The sequence below is a fragment of the Prionailurus bengalensis genome, chromosome B1 (assembly GCF_016509475.1).
Source record: "Prionailurus bengalensis isolate Pbe53 chromosome B1, Fcat_Pben_1.1_paternal_pri, whole genome shotgun sequence".
NCBI classification, from domain to species: domain Eukaryota; kingdom Metazoa; phylum Chordata; class Mammalia; order Carnivora; family Felidae; genus Prionailurus; species Prionailurus bengalensis.
The window spans coordinates 40,984,107-40,996,499 of record NC_057344.1 but is presented as its reverse complement, the minus strand read 5'-3'; the positions used below and the strand labels follow the sequence as shown (position 1 = coordinate 40,996,499).

The window sequence follows — 12,393 nt, the reverse complement described above, 5'->3', positions numbered from 1 at the left end:
GCAACAGGAAGTAACTGAAAGGTCCTCATGAAGGGGAGTGTCGGCTAGCAAATGGTCTTTGTAAAAGCATGACTCTTGCTCTAAGGTCAAGACCAGACCGGAAAGGCAAGACTAGAGGAGGTTATTGTAGGAATGATACGTGCTCAAGAGCAGTGGAGATACAGACAGGGCAGAGAAAGGAGGATTCATGGGTAACATCCTTAAAAGTTCTTCCTGAAGAATCTAATGATGGTATAGCTTTACCTTGGTACAGAATCATAACGTTTTTTCCAACTGCCTTTTTAAGTTCTGTCGTGTGCGGAGGCAATACTGATGTGGGGTTAAAGTGCTAAGACTCATCCACATGGCTTGTAGACCGGACGTCCCTCAAATGCAGGTCTGCTCAAGAACAACAAGGTCAAAGGCTAAGGCACAGGTGACAAGCAAGAAGATGATGTTAGAAGACAAACTTTGACTTTGATTTGTTCTACCTAAAGAGGATAGTGAAACACCTGCCCAAGAGCCCTGCCATAGCATCTTGGTGCCAAAGACACTGTTCAATGTCAGTAGATAGGACTGGGTCCCTTCCAGCTGTCCCGAAGCGGAGAAGACTCAGGGACTGAATCTGTCATGAGCTGGCCCCACCCATGGCACCCCAAGGCAGGGGTAGCTGAGCAAGGGGCCTGCCCTGCCCACCAGCACCACTGCACTGAAGACCAACAGGGCAGCGTGCTGGTTTCCAGAGTGGCAGAGACCCAAGCTGCTCTTTCAAATGGCATTCAAGTGAATTTGCCAAAAATATGTGCCACAGGAGGATCTAGCACATCCATCAGTTCAATACAATTCTATGGACATTGCAGACTTTGAAGCCTTTCTGACTTGAGCTGTTTCTGATTCTTCTTCGCTTTAATTGGAGTTTTTAGATCAGTTTCACATTTCTCCACAGTCTTTCCTAATTCATTTAAGAAATCAGCAGCAATACTAGATGAGTACTACCAACACTGGGATGTAATCTTGACGGCCATCTCTGGAAAGGAACTCACCATATTTATATACAAGGTGAGAGTTTTGCTATGTGGGACCAGACTTTGGAGCAGGCATTTATTATTGAGTCCTTTCTATATCCCAGGGTGCTTTATATATATTAACTCATTCAATCCTCCCAATAAACCCTGCATGGTTTAGTGGTACATATTATTTTCTCCACCTTATACATGGCAAAAGTGAGACTCAGAGAATGTAACTGAGCAACTTGCCCAAAGTCACCTAGCCAGTCCACGTCTGAGCCAGAACACCAACCCACGACCTTCAGAATCCATCTCATTCCAAAGCTCACATGTCTTCATCACTGCTTCAATATCACCATCAAACATGACTTCCTGACATGCACTGAAGTCCTTTTCATCTTCTGGTCACCCTGCACATGAGCATACTGGAGTACTACCCGGCAGGGTAGCCTAACCTCATCTAGGACTACGGAGGCAATTCTCACACTGAATTCTAACAGAGGAGCTAGCATTAGTGTGTGGGGCAAATCACTCAGCAGACAGGGGCACCTGGCTGGCTCAGTAGGCAGAGCATGTGATTCTTGATCTTGGGGTCAGGAGTTCAAGCCCCACATTGGGTGCAGAACTTACTTAAAGAAAAAATACTCAACAGACGGCAAAATCTAAAGGCAGAGAAAGCACACATATCCAAAGTCCTAGAAGAAGCTCAGAGTCCAGCAGAGTGCAGCATGTAGAAAAAAAAGAGATGAAATGAAAAAAAGCAGTGATGGGCTAGATGGAGGGGGGAGGGAGTCTAGGGAGCCCAGAGTAATGAGCCTGGACTTTATGCTAAGGGCAATTAGGAAGCCACTGAAGGACTTAAAGGAGGAGTGTCGAAATCTGATTTGCATTTTTGGAAGATCACTCTGGCTGCAAAATGGAGGATTAGACCCAACACACACACATTTTCAAGTTGGTTTACAATGGATGGCTTCACATGCCAAGACCCAACTGCCCAGACTTTTGGGACCATGCTCCAGCTCCATTTTGAGCCAGTACATTCTGTTACCTACTTGGCTCTAGTCCACATCACCTTGGAATTCTTCATTGGGAGTGTGACGTCATCTATAAATCCCAGCTTTCACCTCCAGACACATGGGCAGAGAAGGCCAGCTACCCTTTCTGACAAGCAGGGCATTCTCTGTCTTTTCTTTTAATTTCATTACATTGCATTTTTAATTACATTACATCTTAAACCTATTCCCACTTTCTTCATTAGAAACATATTCTTAAAAACAAATTCTTTTTAAGCATCATTTTTTAGTGAATGCCTAGCATTTTGCTATATAGGTGATGGTGCTCAAGTCCTTTGTAGAAAAGTACGTTAGTGCTGCCTCCCTACAGCCCACCCCAACCTCTGGGACTTGCTTTTCCCCCCTACCCCACCCCCACCATTAGTACCCACAGTCAGATCTCTTAGTTTTACATGGCCAGTAGGCTTTGTCACATGCATGTGCCCTGGTTAAAGAAATCACTCAGAAGATCTGCACTCCAGGGCCTTGCTGGAGAGCGCAGATTGGAACTGACACCTCTCTTTTCCACCACCAGCCTGACAGACTCCCTGATATTTAAGAACCTTTTCTGTGAGCTCTCTCCTTCTATCAACCGAGAGCTCCAGGAAGCAAGATAGGTCCCCAAAAGGACTCATCATTTTCCTCCTAACCTGTTCCCCTCCTCTTTCCTAGCTCAGTGAAAGGCATCACCAACTGACTACCCCAACATCAAGTCAGAAATGAGGTCTCGTGGACATTTAATCACACACATATGCAAATACGTTAACATATGTCAAAGGAAACCTACTACAGATCATCCTTGACTACGTATTCGTACCCACTCTATTACTCACAAAGGCCAACTTTCTCCACCACTCAAATAGCTCACTTGCCACATGTTCTCCATCCCTAAGAGCTGCCCCAGCTCCAACCAGCCTGTCCTTCAGCTCAATTATACCTCAGCATGTCACAGAGTTTCTGTGTGAAGGCACAGGAGCCTTTCGGACTTCTGCCTGGAGCCCCTCAGGGTCTCCTCTGCCCTTTGGACACGCTGGGGCCCTGCCTCAGTTTTCTCTGCAGCCTCTTCCAGGGCTCCCTCATGCTGCTTTCTCTGCTTCTGCTATTGGGCCCACAGTCCCCAGACCACCTCCCCCTCCAGACTCTCTTGCTCACCTTCCACACTTGCTATCATCTCACCTGAATGTCCTGCCCCACTGAAGACCCAGCCTCTACCCCTGGAAGCCTCCCAGGCCTCTTCCCCAGCCCATCTCTGGCCCTGGCCAGGCTTACTTCTCCCATTGGACTGGACACAGTGCTAAAGCCAACCTTCTACCTGCCTGCTTCTTATGGGGAACTGGAGACAGATGTGGGTGTGGGGTGGGACCAGGCACCTGCAAGCCCCCGCTCAGGTGAAGCTTGCCAAAAGCACACCGGAGACCCTTTGTTCTAGGAGAGCTACAGAAACAAGATGATGGTTTGTGACAAGACTAAGGGAAGATCAAACCAGGAGATGAAGGAAAGAAGCAAGGAGTGGAGGATTTGAACTGACTTATTATTTTATTCCCCAAAGGAACTGGGCAAGTAAAGGGTTGACTTGAGCATGTGGTCAGTGCTGTGGAGAGGTAAGCCTATGGCTCTACCAGAATGAAGGCTCTCTGGGTCTGCTCCACTGGAGCATGAGCATCCAGCATTGTCTGAGGGGAGTTCGCTGGCCACAAGTGCCTGGCCCCGCCCACATCCAGTGTCAGACTCTGCAGGTGGAGCTGCGTGTAAGAAGGCCTCTCCCCTAGCTGGTTCTGATACTAGCAACGTTGAGGGGTCACTGGACCCACGATCTCTTCTCTCTTTTCCTGTGGGTCTCATCTTGAGTGTTTGGGGGCTGTCCTTTCAATCTCAGAACTGATTTTAGGAGCGTCTTTCTTTTTCCTGTATTGCTTCCTCTTGCACCACCCTCACCTCTCCCAGTGCTACTTTAATGACATTCGGTGCCTTCTAACCTCCTGTGCCTCTCTTCTTCCTGACTGCATTCTGCTCCCTGGGCCTTACTTAACCCACTTGACTTCTTCAGGGCAGCAAATGAAACCATGGGCATCCTGGCAATGGGTGGATGGGAGAACTCCAGGCAAGAGCCAAGCCATGCTCACCTCCTGTCCCCACTGTGCCTCACACCCCTAACACCAAGTCCAGTTGCTGGCAAGCACTTTATGTGAAGGCCCAGGGCCCCAGAGGTCCAGGGATTCCTCCACATAACTAGCAAAAGTCCCAGATAGGAAGAAAAGAATAGACGATAATGACATAAATATGGGCACTCTGTAGCTACACATTATTAGGCCATGATACAGAGAAGATGCTGATTATATGATAGGTAGAGAAATCTCCAAAATAGAAAATAAAGGGGAAATAACCATTTTGTGAGGCAGAAGAGCCAGAAATAGAGCAAGTAATCCCCAGGATTCAATTTTCATCCACTCTTTTATTTGGCCTGTTGTCTTAATCCAAATGCCTGGGCAGACTCCTTACCATCACACGCGCTGCTCCTGAGACCTACAGAGGGGCCTCCGGACACGCATGTTCCAACTGGAATCCGGCTGCCAGCACTTCAGTCCTAAACCCAAATCACCTGCCTCCATTCTGCCTGGGCTAACTTCCTCCTCTGGCAGCTTTCCCACTAATTTGCAAGTCCTTCCTGTGAAGGCAGGGGGAATATCATCAGCTCTGCCTCCCCTCTCAGTGCCTCACACCGCCTCAAATTGAATATCCGGAGGGTACATCAAATACCTAAAAAGGCGGTGTAGTGCCGAGGTCTGTGAATAAGCTCTGAAGCCAGGCTGGGTCTGAGCTCCGCTCTGCAAGGCTCCAGTGAGATAACGCCTGTAGGGTGTGTAGGCTCTCAATGAATACAGACCCCTCCTTTGATAAACAAAGCAGCTTGCGTTGCAGTATCAGTGTCAATGATGCTCTGAAATGGACAAAAATGTATGAACTGAAACAGAAAATGTATTATCACCTTAGCAAAGACACAGAGAAATGTTCTTTGAAGGGAAGCCTCTGGTCACATTTAAGCAAATGAAAAAAAAGTTTGTGTGTGTGTGTGTGTGTGTGTGTGTGTGTGTGTGTGTGTGTTTAATTGGCTGGCCATTAAATCATCTTTGCTTTAGCTTTGAGTGGCCATAATGCAAATTCTCCTTTCTTTGTGGATGTGTTCTGCTCCTAAGATGCAGAGTCCCTCCGGAGGAGTCTGGCCTGCCGGTAACACCATGTGTTCCATTATCTGTGATATTCCACACCCCAGATTTATCGGCTATGGCCCTATCAGTGATGGTATTCCCAGAAAATTTAGGAACCACTTTTATGTTCCCCCTTTTGATATACAGCTACCATTGCCATGTGGGACTTTAATAAAGCCCATCTCAAAATTTGAGACTGAACCCATGGAGATAACTAAGTCTGCAATAATAAATCTTGTCAAAATAGGAAATTCATTCCTTTCCTGAAAATGAAATGAAGATATGATTTAAAGCACCCTTTTCTCACGTACCAGCACTGAAATAATAATGTGCTGGCCTTCCCAGGCACACACCAACTTTCACACCACCACAGGAAGGCCAGGCAAGCTGTGGCATTGGATGCATTAGAAAGAATAATTTAATTAATAATCATTACGTTATTAACTATAACCCTTTAAATATTACGGGAGTTTTAAAGTTCACAAAGCTCACTCACATGAGTCTCATCCCTATTTTACAGATGAGCAAACTGAGGCACAGAGAAATTCAGAGGCTTATTCATGCACGTGTAGTTGAAAGTGTGATCCAGGCATCTGACTCCTAGCCTAGCGCTCTGTCAGAGGGAGGCTTTTGAGCTGTTTTCGGGAACAGAGATGGAGATACGGAGCCAAGCAAAGCTTATTTGCCTTTTTCAAAAACCAAACATTGATGACTTTGCTTTAGTCAGAATAATTCAGGGAAAAAATAGACTTACTTTGTTCCAATTCTACAGGGCCAACTCTTCCAAAATCAAATAGAAAGACCAAGAAACAATATCTGGACCAGTTCAATGTAGCTTCTGAATCAATTCAAGCCATAAATATTTATTGGATGGTTATGTCCAAAGACTCAGGCTTTGGCTTCAAGGAGCTTACAGTTTAGTCGAAAGGCTAAAACAAGAATGCATGCCATACACAAGCACACGCACACGCACACACACACACACACACACACACACCAGAACAAAGGCCGACTTAAGGTAGAGAAAGACTAATGGAGGTGAGGTGAGGAGGGGGCATTCAGGAAGGGTTTCTTGAAGAATGCAGTGATGGGCTTTGACACTGAAGGAGGAAGAAATGCATGAGAGGCACACCTGTACAAAGGCATTACAGAGGCAAAGCACGGAGATGAGTTAACATACATGCAAAGTGCCTGGCACATAGTGACCATTTGCTAACGCCTATTCATTTTTATTGGAAGGAAAGGGAAGAAACCTTGGACTGAGTTTAAGAAAAAGCCATACTGAGAGGAGACAAGCAGAAGTAGTGAGCAAGCGGTTTGCTAGGGTGAACAAGAGGAGAGACAGGTTGCACGGGCCAACTCATGGTCCCCTTCACAGGGAAGCCATTTGCGTTCAGGCTCTGAATTTCGTCTGCTGCCCCCCCTGCTTTGAGCAGTGGCTGTGAGGAGCAAAAGACGTGCAAAACATAGGGGCACCTGGGTGGCTCAGTCGTTTAAGCAACCGACTTCGGCTCAGGTCATGATCTTGCAGTCCGTGGGTTCAAGCCCCACATCAGGCTCTGTGCTGACAGCTCAGCGCCTGGAGCCTGCTTCTGATTCTGTCTCCCTCTCTCTCTGCCCCTCCCCCGCTCACACTCTCTCTCTCTCTCTCTCTCTCTCTCTCTCTCTCATTACTGTTAATAAATAAACATTAAAAAAACTTTTTACAGATGTGCAAACCATATAATGCTGGACATAACTGAGGGTGTAGTGTCTGTGCTCACAAGATCCTGCTCTCCTAGTCTAGTACATGGCTGAGGGGTGACAGGACCACACAGGGAACAGCTCCAGCCGCCATCGCCCTTGCAAAGGGAGGGAAGCGCTGGGTTGGAGATGAACATAGAGCAGGCTGGGAAAGTTTCCACACCGTCAGCCACTGCCAGCACCTCCCAGAGCTCTAGAAGGGCAAGGCTACTTCCATTTTTTTGAGGGTCCTGAGGTACTAAAAGAAGAAGAGTTGCCAAAGCAGGGTTACCAAAATTGGGGTGTATTTTCAAGCCTCACAACTAATATTCTAGCACGTTTAATAATTAACATGCAATGTACCATCATTATGCTATTCAAAAGCCAAATAGAAATTTTATAAACAAATATCAATTCATACTGCAACATAGACTAGCGATATGGTGTGGCAACAGAACCTAGGTTTCAAGATAATGTGATGAACACCAGTCTCTCTGGATCCTGTCCGCTCTATCACAGATTGAATGTATAAAGTCACCTGCAGATAACAACAAAAATTTACATTCAAGCCCCTGACAATTAGGAGGCAAGACCTTCCTGCTTACCTTCCTTCCCTTCATCCCACTCTTGTTCACCCCTCCCCCACCTTCCTCACCACTTCAGATTCATGCAGGTCACCCCAGGTGTCCCCTGCAAGTCCCATGGCAGGACCAAACAAAGACACCTCTGCAGTCCAGGAGCTAGGGCTTGCCCTGCTGTGCTAGGGAGGCCAAGCAGTCTTCGGGGAGCCTTGCATAGTCTGGAAGGATGGACAGGCCCTGCTGCACAGTGAAGCGGTGAAGGCCACTTTCCACTCCTCTGCTTGCTTAGTTTTTTTCTGCCCCCTTCTTCTTGGCTTCTCGAGGCCCTGTACAAACCACTGTTGTTCCAAATGGCTAAAACCACTTGACATTTAGTGCAGCAGAGACCCTGCAAGGAACTAACTCCATGCTCAGTGGTAGAATTCACTGCACCAAAAAATTAGATCGTTCCACCGCCTGCCTATGACTCTCTATTGCTTTACAAATGATTAGAAAAAAAAAGAAAGAAATAGCAGGCTTTCTTCAGATGTCCCCAAAAGACCGTCAAAGAGTGTAGTGTTCCCCTGAACACATACCTATGACCAAGACAACACCAAGGCAAGCAGAGACAAATGCATTAATCTGCTTGTTCCATCAGTCATCCCATACACATTTACTGCGTGACCATGTGCGTCAGGTACTGGGCACACAGCTAGGAATAGGGTGTGATCTTTTCCTTACCAAAACCAGAGGATGAAGTAGGTGGACAGACCAGGGACAAGGAGAGAGCTCAGTAAACACTATCCCAGCAAACTCACAGGTATTCAGGTAGCAGGATTAGTGTAACTCCTTATGGTGGGGCTGAGATGCCCACCCCCCTCTCTTCGCATCCATTCCCCAGCCCCCTTCATCCTCTCTTCCTTTATTTCATTCTGACCCTCTTCCTCCTCACCCATCCTGGGCCTCACTCTCTCTCCAACCTCCCTGCCCTCCTCCCCTAACCTCAAGCTCTGGGTAAACATAAAAAGCACACACATTCTTGTGCCCAAGGCGTCCTCAGCCTTAGAAACCTTTCATTCTTAATGCAAATGCCTACTTTACACATGCTTTGTGATTTATTTATTTCCATCCCAACCTTCAGAAGCAGGGGGACTTATCAGTAAATGTCATAAATTCTGGATTTTTTTTTTAAAGCTGCAGCTCCAACAGCCAGCATCTGACAAGGATGCGTGCTACACAAACAGAAAACTGAATGAAGCCCCAGAAGAATGCAGGCATTTTTAGAGCTCCAGAGTTTTAGCTCAATTCCCTGTGTCGAGGTGGTTTCTATCTGTGTCAGTCAGTGCGTCACAACATCAGCCTCCATCCACCGTTGCACAGCACCCCTCAGCAAGTGCCTTCCCACACAATATCATCAACTGTAAAAACTGCAACCACTGTTGAAGTTACAACCACAATTATTTCTACAAATGGGGAGGGATTTGGTGCTGCTCAGTCAGTCCCTGCTAAGTAGGTTACCCACTGGACAAACACCTTTCCTTTTAGTAAATTCCGAATGCCCCTGGCTCAGCTGTATATTCATAGGAATTACCAGTTCACGGGAATAAAATGTTCACTTGCATTTATGAAGTTCTCTTTTGGTGCTGATGATAAGGATGGTTCCACAGCAGCCCCAGTCTGTGGTGACCAACTGTAAAGTCCTCGCTGCTTGGTTTTAAGAATCCCTCCCTTAAAGCATCACCTCATTTGTAAAAATTGGGCCTAAGTTGGACTTCACCTTATATGAACCTTCAACCCTGGCCATCTGCTTCCCAGCCCCTGCAGGAGCTTCCTCTGCCTTCTCTAAATCTATCTTTCTGCATTGCCCTGCCTCCCTCACCTTTCCCTTGAGGGCCTTCCACCTTCTTGTGATTTTGTATTTTGCTAGAAATTTTAACTCTATTCTCTGAGATGGCTCTCAAGACCACACCAATAGCTCAGAGTACTCACAATCGTTACGAAATACAAATGAAGCACCCCACAGCTCACCCCATGCCATATCCTCACCCAAAAGACCAGCTCTCAGAGCATATGTCATCACAATCACATTAAATTAAGATTTCCTTATTATTGTTGTATCAATCCTAGCATCCAAGGTGCTGCATACAATAATGAATATCTGTATGGAAGATTTCTGAATGCTCACTGACGCAGTATGCTACAACCAGCTAGTAAAAACAACACAACTCAGGAGGAGGGAAATATGCTTTCGTCTAGCACTCAAAATGGACATAAAGTTTATAAGAATATGAAGATTAAGACCAAAGAAGTAAAAAGAATATTGACCTTGCCACTTTTATGAGAGTGTATTATATACAGTCGGGATTCAGACTTATATTGATGGGAGCTTCACAGGATGGAAAGGAACCAAAGAAGAGAAGAAGGGAGAGTTCTTTTTTGACTACTGCTCAAAAAAAAAAAAAATAGTTAAGGTATCAGGAGCATCAAGGAAGAAGCTCCAGAGGAAGAAGTGAGATAAAAACACTGAGTGAGCAGTTTGGGAGAGGATCGGCTTGGCTCCTAAAGCGATAGGCAGGAGTGGAAATAGAGAGCACGCTTTCCTAACAAGAAGTTTACATTCATGCCAAGAAAGTGGGTGAACACTGTCAGATATAACCAGACTTCCCCCTGCCTGACTCACAGGATGGGCTCTGGTATTTCAGACCCTAGCAGAAGGACTTGAGATTCTCCAAGTGGCACCAACCCAAACTCTGATTCACCATAGGTTTGGGGAAGGCCTCTTTTTCGGTCCTGCTAAAGGGGTGGTGCCTTTGTGAAACTACTATTTACACACACGATGGAAATCCCTTGAGGGAAGAGGGGCTGGCTTTTGAAGGGGTGCAGGGACGCCTAGAGTGGGATGGTTACTTTGGTTACAATCAAGAACATCTCTGGCCCTGTGTCTCATCTCTAGGAAAAGGCTGCATGTTCGTCTTGCTGACCAACTGGTAAGCGGAGTGTGACCCACAAGCAGTCTGTTCTCCACACTCTGCTGTCAACCAAGGCTCCAAACTTCTTTCTCAGAGTGAGACAATTTCAGAAAGAAAGAAAAAAAATATGTTTCCTTCTCAATCAAGACCAATGCCTCTGCCCCCGGAACCCTGGGGGCCCCATTCCCTGGTGAGGAGGCTTGTAGGCTGTGCCCCACATCAACTCCTTTGGGTTAAAATGGCTCTCCTGACACTGGAGTTCAGCCCTACTTCCAGTTCCCAGAACTGCATCCATGTACTCTGGGCCTCCTCTATGGGGGGCTCTAAAACACCTCTCAGGGGGGCCAGAGCCCTCTGCCCAGTTAAATGCACCCTCCCTTCACAATCAAAGGTGTTTCAGACTAAGAGGTGTTTCTCACCAAAGGTGTTTCTAAAGGTGCTTTGAGTCAGGGGTAGGGAGACCCCAGACCCAGAAGGGAAGTGCTCAACGCAAGGTCCGGGTCATGGAGATATCTTGTGTGGCACTCCTTCACAAAAGGCAGACCTGTTCTCTGACCAGGCCCTTGGGCCAAGCTGGACAGCACCCGTGTCTGGCTTCCAAAGGAACTTCCCCTCCTGGCCATCAGTCGCTCATCTTGAGTGACCGGAACACAAGATGTTGCCAAATGCCCCGGGGACATGCCTTCAGCCGCCGGACCTAGAGGGTTAGGAAAGGCGCTTCCTAGGCTCGAGAAGGGTCGAGGAAGGACTGAGTACCCCTCGTTCAGAGATCTGGGAACGAAGCTCTCCTTGTCAGAGTGTGGATCACCGGAGAAGGCGCCGGGCAGGGCAGCCTCCAGAGCCCAGAGCCGCATTTCCCTACACCAGCTTCCTTGCAAAACCAGGAGAGGCGGCGAGACGGAGCGGAGCAGCCAGTCACCCTCGCTCGCCGCCGGGAGGCCGGAAAAGTTCCTCCCAGAGCGCGGCGAGCTTGCCGGCATCTGTCCAAGGTGCTGAAAGGTCTCCGCGGCCGGCGGGAGGGCCGGCTTCTGAGCGCCCTCAGCCTCCTGGCCGCCCGCTCTGCCCTTCCAGCCTCTTGCCCTGTCCTCTGCCCCGCCGCACCGAAGCCTCTTCCCTCCTCCTCTCCCACCCCGCGCCCTCCACTCTCGAGCGGCATCAACTCCGCCGGCGCCCGGGCCCCCGGGCCCCCACCATGTTCTTAGGTCTGCCGAGCCCCTTCCCGCAGCGGCCACCTCCAGGGCGCCTCTGCCGCTGGGCTGTCGCCGCCGCCCCCCTCTTACCTTCTTCTTTCGGTCACGGGAGCGGTTCCTCCGCTTCCTGTTGGATTCCTCCTTCTCCTTCTGCTCCTGGAGGGCCTGCGCCTCGATGTCTTTGATTTTCTTCAGCTGTTTAGCCGCTTGAGCCATGGCGGGTCACGGTGCTCCGGTCCCCGCCTCCCGGACCCCTCACACTTGGCAATCCAGGTGGCGACACCCTCCCGAGGAGGAAAAAAAAATGAGTCTCTGCTCCGCGGAGGGGGGGGGGGGGGAGCTTCTTTCCCCACCGCGGGAAGGCTGCGGCCGGGTCGGCGGGGGAGGCAGCTGCGAGACGATCAGAGGGCGAGGCGCGCCGCGGCTGCCCGGCGGCCCCCGGATGGCGCCTCCCGCCGCGGCCGGAGCTCGCTCACCAGCGCCCGGGACGGGCTCTGGGCTCGGCCCCGCCGCCTCCTTCCCTCCCTCCCTCCCTCCGTCCCTCCCTCCCTCTCCTGCGGCGGCGGCGGCGGCGGCGCGGGGGGCGGGGGCGGGGAGGCGGCTTGTACTGCGGCGAGCGGCGAGCGGGCCGGGGAGGAGGCGGACTCCAGCAGTTAACGCAGGAGGGCGCGGGGGACGCTCTCGGCCAGGGGGCCTGGCCGGCCCGAC

The 12,393-nt window shown here is 49.1% G+C and overlaps 1 protein-coding gene across 17 annotated transcripts in view; it reads right to left on the bottom strand.

Moving 5' to 3' along the window:
* ANK1 (ankyrin 1) overlaps positions 1 to 12,164 on the bottom strand; it is a 219,784-nt gene extending 207,620 nt beyond the window's left edge. For 6 of the 17 annotated variants that reach the window (XM_043563165.1, XM_043563188.1, XM_043563169.1 and 3 more), the window contains exon 1: positions 11,776 to 12,163. In XM_043563165.1, coding sequence (XP_043419100.1) covers positions 11,776 to 11,901 — 126 coding nt within the window. In that variant the 5' untranslated portion in view covers positions 11,902 to 12,163. Of the gene's footprint in view, positions 1 to 11,775 lie in introns of all 17 variants that reach the window. The other 11 variants (XM_043563175.1, XM_043563216.1, XM_043563226.1 and 8 more) reach the window with 3 other exon arrangements.
* Between the last annotated feature and the right edge of the window lie 229 nt (positions 12,165 to 12,393).